The sequence below is a fragment of the Chrysemys picta genome, chromosome 2 (assembly GCF_011386835.1).
Source record: "Chrysemys picta bellii isolate R12L10 chromosome 2, ASM1138683v2, whole genome shotgun sequence".
NCBI classification, from domain to species: domain Eukaryota; kingdom Metazoa; phylum Chordata; order Testudines; family Emydidae; genus Chrysemys; species Chrysemys picta.
In genome coordinates, this window is record NC_088792.1 from 83,682,479 (window position 1) to 83,698,815 (window position 16,337).

A 16,337-nucleotide genomic window follows, 5' to 3' on the forward strand; every position below is an offset into this window, starting at 1 on the left:
TCCCTCGCCCCCACCGTTTCCCTCGGAAGGCCTTTCCAATATTTCACCCCTCTGACGGTCAGAAACCTTCGTCTAATTTCAAGCCTAAACTTCCCCACTGCCAGTTTATATCCATTCGTTCTCGTGTCCACATTAGTACTAAGCTGGAATAATTCCTCTCCCTCCCTGGTATTTATCCCTCTGATATATTTAAAGAGAGCAATCATATCCCCCCTCAGCCTTCGTTTTGTCAGACTAAACAACCCGAGCTCCTCTAGTCTCCTTTCATACGACAGGTTTTCCATTCCTCTGATCATCCTAGTGGCCCTTCTCTGCACCCGTTCCAATTTGAGTTCATCTTTTTTAAACATGGGAGACCAGAACTGCACACAGTACTCCAAATGAGGTCTCACCAGCGCCTTATACAACGGAAGCAGCACCTCCTTATCCCTACTAGATATACCTCGCCTAATGCATCCCAAGACCGCATTGGCTTTTTTCACCGCCACGTCACATTGTCGACTCATAGTCATCCTCCGGTCTACAAGAACCCCTAAGTCCTTCTCCTCTTCTGTTACTTCTAACCAATGCATCCCCAGCTTGTAACTAAAATTGTTGTTAGTCATCCCTAAATGCATCACCTTACACTTTTCACTATTAAATTTCATCCTATTTCTGATACTCCAATTCACAAGCTCATTCAAGTCACCCTGCAGAATATCCCTATCCTCCTCCGAATTGGCAACGCCTCCCACCTTCGTATCATCCGCAAACTTCTTCATGTAATTAGTAATAAAATTAGAGGTGCATGTATCTTATTAACTCTGTTTCCTAAACCCCCAGGAAGAAATCCCAGCCGATGTGGACCTGATCTGAACCAGGCTGGCCAGCACTGTCTGTGATTTGGGGGGCGTGTGATAAATGAAGTGTGTTGGGGGGTAGCTCCCTTTTATGGACCCAAACAGGCAGTTAGCTATAAAATCCCTCTTGGTAGCTGTTCTCTACTTGCTTTGCATGTAAAGGGTTAAAAACTCTGACTGCATGCATAGGTAAAAGGAAGTGAGTGGGCACCTGGCCAAAAGAGCCAACTGGAAGGCTAGAACTTTTTAAAATGAAACAAGACTCCCCTTTTGTCGGTCTGTGGTTGTTCTCCCGGAGAGGGGAGACAGGGCTGGAACTATGTTGTAAAAAGCTTTGAGCCAAGTATGAAAAATCATCAGATCATACCTAGAAACTCCTCATTTGAAACCCCAGATATGTAAGTAGATCAGGAAATGTCTAGGAAGACGCGATTAGGGTTATTTCTTTTATTTCTTTATGGCTTGTGGATTCCTTTGTGCTAACCCCAGGTGCTTTTGTTTTGCTTCTAACCTTTAAGCTGGACCTCAAGAGAGCTATCTTGTTGCTTAATCCTTGCACTTTTTTTTTTAAATATAGCAAAAAGCCTAAATTCCAAATGTATTTTCTTTTTGTTTTTAATGAAATTTACCTTTTTTAAGAACGAGATTGGATTTTTGTGTCTCTAAGAGGTTTGTGCATATGTTGTTAATTAGCTGGTGGCAACAGCTGATTTCCTTTGTTTTTCTTTCTCAGCTCTTCCCCAGAGGGGTGAAAAGGCTTGAGGGTACCCCACAGGAAGGAATTCCCAAGTGCGCCTTCCTGTTCTCTAAAAGGGGTTTTTTGCAATTGGGTGGTGGCAGCATCTACCCATCCAAGGTCAGACAAAAGCTGTAACCTTGGGAGTTTAATCCAAGCCTGGAGTGGCCAGTATTAATTTTTAGAATCCTTGCGGGCCCCCACTTTCTGCACTCAAAGTGCCAGAATGGGGAATCAGCCTTGACAACATATAATCAATTTAAAATCAAAAAGATCATGTTCTCCCTTTAATCATAGTTCCTCATTCAAAAAAGGGATCTCAAATTATCAGTATATCAATATTAATTCCACGTATAGCCGAGATTGTATCTGTAACTGACTTTTCAAAAATTCATAGTTTGAGTCAAAATGTCCTATGTTCTCAATATATTTAGCAAAGCCCTAGATACAATACTTAGCGTTTCTATAGCAATTTCCATAGGAGGCTATGAAAGTGTTGTACAAACATTGTTTCACTATAGCACGGCAAGTAAGAGAAATTGAGACGCAAGGAGATTATATGAATTCCTCAAGATCACAATCAAGTCTGTGACAAAAGTGGTAATAGGATTTGGAGCTCCAGTGTCCAGTCCTGGGCTTTAATAACTAGATTCTACTTTCTACCATATGTCTGCTTTAAAGAAAATCAGGTCAGATCAATTCAAACAAGCCACAGACTTTAACAGTTCCTGCAGTCACAACCCTTGCGGGGTGGAGTTAAATATAAACACAGAGGATAATGCTCTATACCAGAGATTCTCAACCTCGGAGTCACTGCCAAGTATCAGAGGGTTATGACCACCCTGCCCTTCCCATATTGCTAAATGGGGGAAAGGGGACCTGAGTACGGAAGAGGTTGAGAATCACTGTTCTATCCTATATAAGTACTACTGCTCAATTACAATGGAATTGCATATTATTTGAAAGCAGGGCTTCTACCAAGTGCTTATATTACAAGAGCCAGTGCAGTTTTTCTGGACCACTTCTGCCACAGTTTTTAATTCTTTCTAAACAGAAGAGAGCCTTTAATGGTACAGTTTCCACACAGTGCATGTGGACTCACTCATATAAATCCGAATTAACAATAATAGATGTTTTGTGGCACCTTAGAGACTAACAAATAACTAAGGTGCCACAAGTACTCCTGTTCTTTTTGCGGATACAGACTAACACCGCTGCTACTCTGAAACCTGTCAATAATAGATGTTGTGAGCTCAGCCCAGAGCCCGCAATAAATCTGAAACCCACTGGATTAGATATGAAGCATTTTATGTTTAACATTTTCATGTTCTTATATGAAACTGTTTACAAACTAATGTTTTCCTGAAGCAGTTTTGGAACTAAAATCCAGAATTGTTTTTAATATAATGTTTGTCAGACATTTTCAACAAGCCTGTTCCTGTTTGTCCTTAAGGCTTTGGGCAGCATCTCATTCCACTGCATTCCCAACTAGCTCAATCCCCATCTTGTTTCCTTCCTGGTTTCCCGCTTGAATGGTTCAGAAAGGCTTTGTCCCTTGCTTAATTACACCATCATTATTGCAAATTCTTAATAATTTACTATATCTTTCCACTTAATATATTTATATGTATATATTTATAAAATATGAAAGAGAGACAAGAAAGATGAGATACTCACTGATTTACCAAGCTTCTTATGGACGATAACTGTCTTTGTTCTCATGAACCATAGGGTGATAAGCCCTGTCTATATCTTCAGAAGCTCGGAAACTGCTGCCTGTCAGAAGTTTTGCAAGAATTAGAAGGAGCAGTTCTTCTTTTTCTAAAAATGGACTTTCAGTAGCAGTTCCACTTAGAACTTAATGGAAACGTTAGATTGCTGAATTTTCAGAATGCATGTCAAATGCAGAACTGAGTGCTTAGGTCCTCAGTCCTATAGATTCACTGGTGCAGACTCTGTATGGACTCCTACTGACTTCACTCCACCTGGGCACAGTCTGAACTAGAACCTCTGTTTGCAGGATCAGGACCTAGTTCCAACTTCCATTGGGGTATTCCCATTAACTTTATTGGGAGTTGGGTCAGGCTTAGGTGCACAAAATTGTGTCAACTATTTTTGACTGTACTAAGCACTTTTGTAGCATATTCAAAAATAATTTGAAATATTTGGTGATGGCAGCTTGTCTACAATAGGAAATTAGGTTGGCTCAGGGGTGTGAAAAATCCACACTGCTGTGCGGTGTAGTTAAGCCGACCTAAGTTCCCGTGTAGACAGTGCTAGATCAATGTCACAATTCTTCTGTTGACCTAGCTACCGTCTCTTGGGGAAGTGGATTACCTACACTGATGGGAGAACCCTTCCCCTCAGCGTAAGTAGTGTCTATACTGAAGCACTACAGTGGCACAGCTGCAGCGCTGCAGTTGTAGCATTTCAAGCGTAGACAAGCCCAAAGTGAAATTGAAAAAATACCACTAGAGGCTGCATATTCATTGTCTCTCAACTAGTTCCATATCAAATCCTCTACCATCCCCACTCAGGAGTTCCTGCCTCCCCCCATCCCAGTCCCCATTCCTTACCCCTCCCTGCTCGTGAGCCTAGGGTCTGCCCATCCTGCTTCCTGGTCCCCAGTGCCAAGAGGAGCGGGAGCCTCAGCTACTGCAGTTTTGGCACATGGAGGGCCTGGCATGCAGAGCAGGTCCCTAGTGCTGTGCCAGCAGAGCTCTCAGCCACTTGACCCATGTTAGATGCACCCTAATCTCTGGAGGTCAGTCTTTCTCCCTTAATGCTCTCTCCTTTCAAATCTAGATAGGCTCTTTGTTCTCCACTGTTCACAGGTTCTCTTCCCTTAAAGAACTAGGCCAGTGGTGAGCTAAGCAGAGGCAGGAGCCACAGCATCAAGGAGAATGGCTCTTGCATTGTCCCTGAGGTGTTGGTAAATGGATGCTATCTGAAGCCAGGGTACTCTTTGCTGCCTGGTGCAATCAGACTCTTCTTGAGTTAACCCCATGTAGCCATATAATAAACCCCCTTACCATAATCAAACATACCAATAGCAATTATTTTTGTGAGCTCGTGGAGAACCGTGAGGTCCCAAAGTGCTGGAGAAGGGCAAACATAATGTCTATCTTTAAAAAGAAGAACAAAGAGGTCCCAGGGAACTACAGACCAGTCAGCCTAACCTTGATACCTGGCAACATACTAGAACAAATTATTAAACTATCTGTAAATTCCTAGAGGATAATAAGATGATGAATAATAGCCAGCATTGATTTATCAAGAACAGATTATGCCAAGCCAACCTAATTTTCTTCTCTGACATGGTTAATGGCCTAATGGATGGGGGGGAAGCAGTGGGCAGATATATCTTGATTTTAGTGAAGCTTTTGACGTACGGAGGGAATATGAATTATAATTCATTTCTCTACATTTCTGAGAATTTATTAATATGTCAAATCTTTTATTTACTGCAAAATAAATAATATTTTAGCGATTTTTTTTTTCAATTTGTGACGTGGGGCAAGTTGACCCAGTCCACAGTTTTGATAAGCAATAACTCAACCATAATGAAACACATCCGCCAGTGACAAGAGTTGCAATGCTAGTGACACCTAACTCGAATATACATCAAAGTTGCATAGCCAGAAATTCATGTAGAGCGGAGATATCACAAGTTGATACATGTCAAATGGTCATTTTAACACACATTGCAGGTAGATGGTTAAGAATCGAGCCAATACTGTGGAAAATTGTGTTTCTTGGTGCCAAAGAATAAAGAATAACGTCTTTGAGCATTATAAATCCAAAATGTGAGTATCTTTAAGCGTTACTAAACCTTAGCGTTATTATCGGGCTGTATAATTATGAACTTTTCTTTGTTATAACGGGTTCACATGTAATAAATAAGGTCCATAAAAGAAAAGTAACAGCGTTAACGCTTAATAGACTATGAAAGTGATGATGTCACACTCCAAGCGGGTAACCATGAGAAAGGGGATTACTTTCCAAACAACCGGTGTTGGGTTATAATGTCAAAAAAGGTCATTTTGTTTCCATATAAACGCTGAAACTAACTGTTTTAATAGGTAAATGAGAATATGTTATTAATCACTGAACCTTTAAGCAGTGAAAAGACATGTTGGGATGGCTGCAATGTGGTTTAAATCGCCAACCATGTGGTGGGTGTGTCAGCCATCCTTAACGCTATAATGCTTGCAGTCAGGAGCACAGTACATAACAATATTCAAATGCCCCATGGCAGAAAGAAGAAAACCCTCAGTTGCTGACTATCGTAAACGAAAGGCTGAGAAGGAAAAGGACCAAGCAAAACAGCAGGGATCCTTCCTGAAATATCTTCTCTTTAATCCAAATAACGATGGAAGCAGTTCACAGCATCCAGATGAAGGAATTTTACTTGGAGAGGAGGAAGTTAGCTCACATCCGCATGGAAGCAGTTTGGAACACCAAGATGAAGGTATATTACTTCAAGATGAGGGTAGCTCACATCCACAAAAAAGCAGTTTGGAAACTCAAGATGATGGAAACTTACTTCTAGATGAAGGCAGCTCACAGCATCAGACTGATATGGAAATGGAGAAAATTTATTCACTTTCAGAGAGACATGCAGAAATTGAAGTAAATGAAGTAGAAGGAAGAAAGGATGAGGAAGTTACAAACAAGTTACAGTACATGGCCCAGATGTGATGACAGTGTGCGGCAAATTCTTGTGGAACATGGACCCGAACAAGTTCATGAATTTCCCTTCCCTAAGGATGGAAATAAAAGAAAATTCCCTGCTCAGCATTACAAGAGGAAACTCATTAATGGGGAAGAAATTCATCAAAATTGGTTACAATATTCAGTGTCAAAGGACTCTGTGTTTTGCTTTTGCTGCAAGTTGTTTAGAAATCAAGCAATTGGTACATCACTTACTGAAAATGATTCAAAGGACTGGAAAAACATATCTTCAATTCTCTCTTCACATGAAAGAAGTACAGAATATTTGGAATATTTTCAAAATTGGAAAGAACTTGAATTATGATTAAAAAATGGAAAAACTATCAATGAAGAAAATTTATGTGTGATCAAGGAAAAAGAAGAATATTGGCAACAAATAATAGAGCATCTGATTGCTTTAGTGAGAGTTCTCGGTGGGCAAAATTTAGCATTCCATGGCTGCAGTAGAAATTAAAAATTATACACTCCAGGTAATGGAAATTTTTAAAAATTTGTTGAATACCTAGCTTTGTTTGATCCAGTCATGAAGGAGCATCTACGTAAAATAACTGATCATGAAACACAGGTTCATTACTTAGGAAAAAATATGCAGAATGAACTGATTCAAATCCTAGCAAATGCCATTAAAAATAAAATTGTAGAAGCTGCCCATTCTGGAAAATACTTTTCAATAATACTGGACGGTACACCAGATGTGAGTCATGTTGAACAAATGATGATGATCTTTCTTATTGTGGATATGAAAAAGTCTGCAGATGAAGATAATGTTGAAGTGCTCATAAAGAAACATTTTTTGGGTTTCGTACCACTGACGGAGACGACTGGAGCATTTATGGCTGAAACTATTCTACAAGAGCTTGAAATAGTTTCATTATCTGTTGAAAACTTATGTGGCCAAGGGTATGATAAGGGGAGTAATATGAAGGGTAAAGACAATGGTGTGCAAAGGAGAATGATGGAAATCAATCCTAGCGCCGTTTTCATTCCTTGCAGTGCTCATTCTCTGAATTTGGTTGTCAATGATGCTGCTAGCTGTTTGGAGGCAAGCAGTTTCTTTGATCTGGTGCAAGGTGTTTATGTGTTTTTCTCAGGTGAGATTCTGACTTGCCATGTGAATTCTCTAACTGTGAAATCACTTAGTCAGACAAGATGGGAGAATCCCATTGATGCTTTGAAGCCTCTTTGCTATGAACTTGGAAACATTTATGATGCCCTAATTGAAATTTCTGATGATACTACCTTTACTGGATCATCTGGCAATATGGCACATTCAGATGCAGAAGCTCTTGCAAATGGCCTTTCCAAGTTCAAATTTGTGACTTCACTCATTTTGTGGCATAATATCCTTTTCGAGATTAACCTCACTAGTAAGCAGCTTCAGGAAAAGAACTTGAACATACATTCTGCTATTCAAAAACTGCAGCAAACTAAAAATATTCTGGAGGAATTCAGAAGTGATGAAAGGTTCAAAAGAACACTAGTAGATTCTCTCAAGCTTGCTGAAGAAATAGACTTTCCAACAGAATTTGAACCAGAACCAGTTCACATTCGGCAAAAGAAATAGCAGTTTTCATATGAAGGATGAGACACACACATTGAGAGCCCAAAACAAAGGTTCTAAGTGAATTTCTACTTCGCAGTCCTTGATACTGCTATTCACTCAGTTGATGAAAGATTTCAACAGATGCAGCAGCTAGAGTCAGTATTTGGCTTTCTATATGATATTCTCAGCTTGCAAAAGAAAACAGCAAAACAGATAAGATAATTTTGTATAAAGCTGGAGTCAGCATTGACTCATGAAAATTCAAAAGGCATTGATGTTACAGATTTGTTTAGTGAGCTTCAGGCTTTTTCAAGACGACTTAAGAAACATTCCACTCCTGAAGAAGTACTGAAGTTTGTTTGTGAAAATAAACTCACAGACAGTTTTCCAAACATTTTTATAGCTTTACACATTCTTTTAACTTTGCCAGTTTCCGTAGCTAGTGGGGAACGTAGCTTCTCAAAGTTAAAATTGATAAAAACATATCTGCGTTCAACAATGGTGCAAGAGAGACTTGTTGGACTTGCCACAATGTCAATAGAGCATGAAATAGCTGGAAAACTGGATCAAAAAGAACTAGTAACTGAATTTTCAAAACTTAAAGCAAGAAAAGTCACGTTTTAAGAGCACAGAGTGTTTTTTATTTGGAGTGTTTTGTAAATACAGGTTAAAGTTCATTGAAGAGTTTTCTTATTTCTTTCTATATTGGATGTGGTGGTAATGGCAGTTAAAGCAGGATAGCATAATGGACGATTTTGGATTTGTAATAATAAAAATTATAATTAACATTTTTAATGCATTTTTATTTGAAATCAGACTGAATGATCATCTAGCTGTCATGTAGAAATCTATTCTAAAAATGTTGTGTGTCTATTTTATCTGATCTCAGAAACATTGGTTGGACAGACAGACGGATGGACAAACTGAATAATTAAGCCTCTGTTTAAAAAAAAACGCTTAAAAAACATTAAAAGGAAAAAAGGGGCAAAATGTTTCCCAGTTTACCAAAAACCTCAGCCTAGATCTGCCCTTGGGGCTTGGGGGTGGAGGCACTGATTGCAGGGTTCGCCTAGGGCACCAGTTGCTGACAGCTAGTCTAGGGCCACCCCTGTACCTGTGCCAATGGTAATAGCTCAGTCAGCATAGCAGGATGCTGCCCCCCTTGCCTGGACAAAGTTACCCCTCCTATGACTTCTCCTTTTATACACTGATACAAACAAGTTATGGATTACATCCAGACATTGCTAGCTACCAATCTTATTCTTGTACTTCCTAGTGCAGGGGTGGGCAAACTTTTTGGCCTGAGGGCCGCATTGGGTTTCGTAAATTGTATGGAGGGCAAGTTAGGGGAGGGGGGTCATGACCCAGCCCCCACCTCCTATCTGCCCCCCTGGGATCCCTGCCCCATCCACACACCCCCGCTCCCTGTCCCCTGACCGCCCCCAGACCCCCGCCTCCCCATCCAACCCCTCCTCTCATTCCTGACGGCCCCCCCAGGACCCCTACCCCATCCAACCACCCCTTCTCCCTGTCCCCCGACTGCCCCCGGAACCCCTGCCCCTGACTGCCCCCTGCCGCCCCATCCAACCTCCCCTCCTTCCTGACTGCCCCCTTGGATCCTTGCCCCCATTCAACCCCTCCCAATCACCACCCCAAACTCCCCTGCCCTCTATCCAACCCCCCCACTCCTTGCCCCCTTACACCGCTGCCTGGAGCACTGGTGGCTGGCGGCGCTACAGCCGCACCGCCTGGCTGCAGCCGGGCCACACTGCTGCCGCCGCCACCACGCAGCACAGAGCACATGGTCAGGCCGGGCTCTACAGCTGTGTTGCCCCAGGAACTCAGAGCCCTGCTGCCCAGAGGATTGCATCGGCGGCGGAGCAAGTGAGCTGATTCTGTGGGGGCGGGGGGACAGCAGGGGAGGGGCCAGGGGCTACCCTCCTCGGCCAGGAGCTCGGGGCCTGGGCAGGATGGTCCTGCGGGCTGGATGTGGCCCGTGGGCCATAGTTTGATCACCTCTGTCCTAGTGCGAACAAAACATCCTTATCCATTATCCTGTCATCCCATCCTTCTCTTACAAGGGGCCAGTGTGTTCCTGCACCATCTCTTAGGAATGTGTTTATATAGTTACTTGAGAGAGCTGCGTGGTTTTGTACCATCCCCTCCAGTCAGGAATGTGCTTACTTGGAGTTGGCTAATGCCTACTGTGGTGTTGTTTTGCCAAGGCCCCAGGCCTACTCTGGATCACAGCCTTTGGTTCTCGTGGTTAACTATGCCTAGGGCTCCAGCAAGGCCTACACAGTACTGGTCAATTTTTTCATCAATGACTTGGATAATGGAGTGGAGAGTATGCTTATAACATTTGTGGATAACAGCAAGCTGGGAGGTGTTTCCAGTACTTTGGAGGACAGGATTAGAATTTAAAAGGATGGCGATAAATTGGAGAATTGATCTGAAATCAACAAGCTGCAATTCAGTAAAGACAAGCGCAAAGTACTACACTGAGGAAGGAAAAATCAAATGCACAACTACAAAATGGGGAATAAGTGTCTTGTCTGTCTCACCAACAGAAATTAGTCCAATAAAAGATATTACCTCACCCGCTTTGTCTCTCTCGTAAGTGGCTATGCAATAGCGCTGCAGAAAAGGTTTGAGGGGTAAAATGGATCAAAATTGAAATGAGCCAACAATATGATGCAGTTGCAAAAAAGGCTAACGTCATTCTGGAGTGTATTATCAGGAGTCTTGTATGTAAAACACAGGCGGTAATTGTTCTGCTTTACTTGGTACTGGTGAAGCCTCACCTGGCATAGAGTGTCCAGTTTTTGGTGCCACACTTTAAGAAAGATGTGGACAAATTGGAGACAGTCTAGAGAAGAGAAACAAAAATGACAAAAAGGTTTAGAAAATATGACCTATGAAGAAAGTCTAAGAGGACTGGACATGTTTAACCTTGGGAAAAGAAGACTGAGACTGTTAAGGACTCTTACAAAGAGGATGATGATCAATTGTTCTCCATGTCCACTGAAGGTAGGAGAAGAAGTAAAGGGCTTAATCTGTAGCAAGAAGAGTTACCTTAGATATTAGGAAAAACTTTTAACTATAAGGGTAGTTAAGTTCTGGAATACGCTTCCAAGGGAGGTTTTGGCATCCCTTTTCTTGGAGGTTTTTTAGACCAGGTTAGACAAACACTTGTCAGGGATTATCTAGGTTTACTTGATCCTGCCTCAGTGCAGGGGGCTGGACTTGATGACTTCTCAAAGTCCCTTCCAATCCTACATTTCTATGATTCTATATAGAAAACATATTCACCAACAATCACAGACAATTCCAAATCTCTCAGGTGTCAATGAGTTTTTCCTGAGTAAGGGAAGAACTTTGTTTTTCAAGATGAAAAAGTAGGAAAGATGAAAGAAAAGAGGCTTGTCTCTTTCTAGAAACATAGGAATTGCCAGCCTGGATCAGACCCATAGTCTGGCTAGTCAAGTATCCTGTAGTGGCCAGCACCGGCTGCTTGAGAGGAAGTTGCAAGAAAGCCTGTAGTGGGCAATTGAGGAGAAACCTGCTCGCAGGTAAAATTTCTTCCTAAACCCCAATAATTAGAGCTTGGCTTATGTCCTGCAGCTAAGAGTTTATATCCCTTCCAAAACTGTGGTTTTTGTTGTTTTAATTATTAGGCTTTGTAGTCCGAGATCACAGTGAAATAAACATACAGACCTGTGTTTTTCCCAGTAACCACACCAGTTCATGATACGTATGATACAATATGTGATCAGAGATCTATCAATGTAGATCACAGTTCTATAGATCTATCAATATGATCATTGATCCGTCAAAATAGATCTCTCTAGTTATCACTTATGAGGTTTATCATTTGAGACCATGAATGTCAAATGACAGGAGTCCAGGAAGGGCCCTAGTGAGGAGGGTTTTGTACTGGAAAGGATGTGGACTGTGGTTAGGGCTCGGTTTCCCAAACTGCAGGGTCAGCCCCCATAGGTGGAGTCTGGGTGGGGCCTGAAACTCTTGACTGTCTTTTTGACTATCTTGAAAAGAAAAGAATGCAAATTACGGCATGGGACTTTCTGTTAGATTTCCTGTGTGCTTGTTCCATTTCCAACCACAGTCTCTCTCCTGCATCCGGGAGGAAAGTAGGGACTGAGCACAGTTCTCCTCTCAGTCCTCCCTGCTCTTGCCCAGCCAGCATGGAGTTGCTTGTGGTGAGAAAGCAGGGAGGGGAAGAAGTAAATAGCTGTAGTTGCCAGCAGCTATCTCAGGGTTTAGCTGGTAAAGAGGAGAGGGAGTCTTCATTCTCCCACCCATTCTGCTCCCCCAGCCTGTTCCCTTTGAGTCCCTTTATCCCCAGCTTGTACCTCTTTTAGGCCCATTTCTCAGCCCCTTCCCTGAGTCCCCAGTTTCTCTTCAGGCTCATTCATCTCACTGAAATGTTGCAAAGTAAATGCTAGTGTGAGTTTATATCCTTTGCCCTTTTAGTATTGCATTAATTATTGCTATATGTGAATGTTGTCTCTAACTCACACAAAGGTGGGGACTGAGCTCATTTGCTTCAATAAAAGTGAGGCATGATAGCAGAAAGTTTGAGACCCACTGGGGCAGGAAGGTCAGAGAGCCATGTTACCTGGTCTTGGAGTGATAGGCTGTCAGGGAGGATGGATATACAGGGGTGCTGGAACAATTTTTATAGTGGGGGTGCTGAGAGCCATTGAATCAAACTATAAACTCTGTATATGATGGAAATCACTTCAAGCCAGGAGATGCAGCAGCACCCCCTGCATCCCTAGTTCCAGCATCTATGGGGATATATAGTGATTGGCAGGATATGGAGAAGGGATGTGGGAGGAGGAGGACTGGGATGCATGGAAGTGGGCGGTAATTGTTCCGCTTTACTTGGTACTGGTGAAGCCTCAGCTGGCATAGTGTGTCCAGTTTTTGGTGCCACACTTTAAGAAAGATGTGGACAAATTGGAGACAGTCTAGAGAAGAGAAACAAAAATGATAAAAGGTTTAGAAAATATGACCTATGAAGAAAGACTAAGAGGACTGGACATGTTTAGCCTTGGGAAAAGAAGACTAAGAACAGGAACAGAGTGTGTGTTGGGGAAGTATGTGTGTTGGGGTAGAGTGAGTGTGTCGGCATGCTGTCTCTTTAAGTTCAGACAGCAGCCTGACCAACCTATCCTGATGCAGGGGGAGGGGGACACTGCCCCAAACATCAGCCCTGGCTCTGCATGGCACAGCAGTCTTTCCCCATCACCTCCCCACAGCAGCAGTCCCCTCTGCCTGCCTGTCTATGGTTCTGTGATCCAGACCTCCTCGTCAACTTCCTCCAAGCAATGCCCAAGGTGGCCCTCTATAACACCAGGGAGAGGATGTTGGCTGAGTGGGTTCTCTGTGACTGTGGGGCCTATTTCCGATCCTCCCTCAGTTCACACATCCGGGCAGAGTTCCTCTGGGCGGCATCTGCTGGCTCCCTTGATACCTTTGAGGAGCAGTAGGCATTGTCCGGGGTTCTCTGCTCGGTGTTCCCTTCAGGTTCCCTATTTTTGACCCTTTGACCTTCACACCAGTCCCTGTTATTTTTTTCCATTGTCCCCCATAATTACTTGAGTTTCTGGGCTCTGTGGATACTCCTCATAGACTGGGGGAGGGTCCTTTAGTCGTGGGTGGGCTTGAGCCTCCCCACCTCCCTGGAACCCAGTAGAATATGGTTCTGTAATTCCCTCTGAGTTCTCCTACAGCCTCCTCAGCTGCCGGGAATGGCATCCTCAACAGCTCTGTGAGCTCTCCATGCTGAGGAATGTCAAAGGAAAAGCAGCACAGCACAGCAGCCGCCATGGCACAGCACAGCAGCCTCCCCATCCTCACAGCAGCAGTCTGCCTGTCGCTGTGTTCCTATTGCAGGGGAGAACAGAAGAATTACACGTTAATGATTTGCTCTTTGCTGCTGGAATTGAGGAGCAAACTCAGCTGTCACAACTTCCTGGATCTTTGAAAGGGAGGGGCGCATGTCTGCAGCTAGGTGCAGGGCAGTCGAGTTCAAAAGAGTGAGCAGAGCGGTCATAGCAGGCATTGTGGGATACTGGGGGAGGACAGTTATGTCGACATAATGAACAGCAGCATCTACACTGGCGCTTTGTCATTTTAACTTTGCTGCAAATAGCCCTTTGCCTCTTGTCTAGGTGGTTTTATTTTGTCGGCAAAACAGCAGAGTTTTGCCGCCAAAAATAGCTTTGTAGGGTGTACACCTCCACTGTTTTGTCAGCAAAAGCTGCCTTTTGTCCATCTTAAAGTAAAACAAAAGCACCTGGGGTTAGCACAGAGGAGTCCACAAGCCATAAAGAAATAAAAAGAGATAAACCTAATTGTGTCTTCCTAGATATTTCCTGGTCTACTTACATATCTGGGGTTTCAAATGAGTAGTTTCTGGTACGATACTGAGAATTTTTCATACCTGGCCCCAAGCTTCTTACAGCAGCACTCTGCCCTGTCCGCCTCTCCCCAGGAGAACAACAACAGACAGATAAAAGGGCAGTCTAGTTTCAATTTAAAAAGTTCTAGCCTTCCACTGGGTCTTTTGGCCAGGTACCCACTCACTTCCTTTTACCTATGTATAGCAGTGAGACTTTTTAACCCTTTACAGGTAGAGCAATTAGAGAACAGCTACTAAGAAGGATTTTATAGCTACTGGCTGCTCCATAAAAGGGAGCTACCTCCCCCCCCCACTTCATTTATCACAGCCAGATTCTCTGGTTGGCTAAAGTCACTTTATACCTCCTAAGCAGCACCAAGAGATCGTACAGTGACCAAAGCTGGCTTGTGGGAAAATCCAGCCTGTTCCCCAGCGCTATATAATATTTCCTCACTCACTTTCACCCCACCTGATTTTTAAAAACCACCCAAACTGATATTTGCTCCTGATAATATGGAAAAAAAGTTTTTTCAAAGGTCAAAGTGCCAAATTCTTCTTCAAGCTTCTTGGTGCACAGGGTCGGCACCAGCTGCAACATCTTTTAGCATAGCACAGTAACACCATACCCAGTAGGTTTCATTTCTCTGTGGGCTGGTGTGGGGGAGGGTTTTGGTCCGTGACTCCACTTCCTCTCCACCCCCTTTGTGGTTATGTGCGTTCCCTTGGTGTCGGTGTAAGGAGCAATCCCTGCCCTTTCCCAGAGATCAGAGCTAAAGCCCCTTTTCCTCAAACACAATAAGAAACATGCAACATATGTAGCTTTTCAAACAATGATTTTATAAACAACTTGTAGGAACACGCAAAGATAAAGAAGCATAATAATCATAGCACAAGGATTCACAGCACAATAAAAATGGAAATAGAGAACGCAGTTTAACTGAAATAGACATTTCACTATAACACTTCATTGTGATAAAAATAAGCCCAACTGCCTTATGTTTTTTCGCCTTCCTACATCTCAGGAATGTCTTTATAATCTTGGCATAGCAGAAGATCATAATGACCAGTGGAACAACAAGTCCCAGGATGTTCCTCTTTAAAATCATGGCCTGACGGATTATGAGAGCTGTAGGTCCAATAAACACCTTCCTTTTCAACAGTGTGAAATATTAAACTTGGAAGAGAGGCTAATATTGCAACACCCCAAATGACTACACTTGTGAGGATGCCATAGGTAACTGTCCTAACTTTTATAGTAAACGTTGCACGGACAATTGCCAGATATCTGTCTATTGTCAAAAGTATTATGGAAAAGTTTCCACTGTAGAAGCCAGCATAATAGACCCCTGAAAGAATTTTACACATTGCATTTCCAAAATCCCACTCACATGCTGCATAGTAAGTGCAAAATGGCAGGGAAAGAATAAAGAGTAAATCGGAATTTGCCAGATTCAGCAGATGTATATCAGTCATGCTTCTCAGTCTCTTGAATTTTATCAGGATCAGCACAACTAGCACATTGCTCACCAGGCCAAATATCAGACCGATGGAGTAAAGAGGTGGCAGAAACAGGGATGCAAATTGTTTGACATCATTTGTACATGGTGTTGCATCATCATGGCTGTAGTTCTGTGTTGTCGTCAGTATCTCCATCTCTTCTTCACTGAAAAACTGTTGATCTTTCACTAGCCTGAGGATGAAGAAATGGATGGTTATTTACAGGATACTGTATGTTAGCAGTGTGAAAAACAGGATATACACACTATACTGTGTAATCATATGGTTGTGAAAGACATTAAAATGTACTGTGCATGTTGAGTTTCATCTTAGAATACCTTTTGCTGTAAACAGTATAACAACTGCTGATATCAAGATGTGAAAAATACCGCAGATGACACTAGCAAAGAATCTAGAGAGTTAACAGGATGAGTTCTCTACAGTTCCTCCAGTATTAACTTTCTTGCCGGGTGAGCACCAGTCATGTTTGAGTGGACTGCTCACCTTCAGGCAGACAACCAAGCCCTGTAGGCCCACGTCATTCAGCTGACCTTGGAG

At 42.7% G+C, this 16,337-nt stretch overlaps 2 protein-coding genes and 1 pseudogene across 2 annotated transcripts in view; 1 reads left to right on the forward strand and 2 right to left on the reverse strand.

The window, feature by feature from the left end:
• Positions 1-3,367, reverse strand: part of LOC101938305 (C-C chemokine receptor type 5-like) — a 34,081-nt gene extending 30,714 nt beyond the window's left edge. Inside the window, exon 1 of the mRNA XM_005278620.5 lies at positions 3,253-3,367. The gene's annotated coding sequence lies outside the window, so the exon portion shown is untranslated. The remainder of the gene's footprint in view (positions 1-3,252) is intronic.
• Positions 3,368-5,146: 1,779 nt separating this feature from the next.
• LOC135981944 (zinc finger MYM-type protein 1-like) lies at positions 5,147-8,718 on the forward strand. Its single transcript, XM_065587096.1, has one exon. It carries the CDS (start codon positions 6,833-6,835, stop codon positions 7,871-7,873), a length of 1,041 nt encoding a protein of 346 aa, XP_065443168.1. The 5' UTR covers positions 5,147-6,832; the 3' UTR covers positions 7,874-8,718.
• Positions 8,719-15,046: 6,328 nt separating this feature from the next.
• On the reverse strand, positions 15,047-15,970 carry LOC101938849 (C-C chemokine receptor type 5-like; annotated as a pseudogene).
• Between the last annotated feature and the right edge of the window lie 367 nt (positions 15,971-16,337).

Bases quoted from the DNA above. Each gene is read 5' to 3' on its own strand.
- LOC135981944 (XM_065587096.1), top strand. From the start codon at position 6,833: ATGAAGGAGCATCTACGTAAAATAACTGATCATGAAACACAGGTTCAT.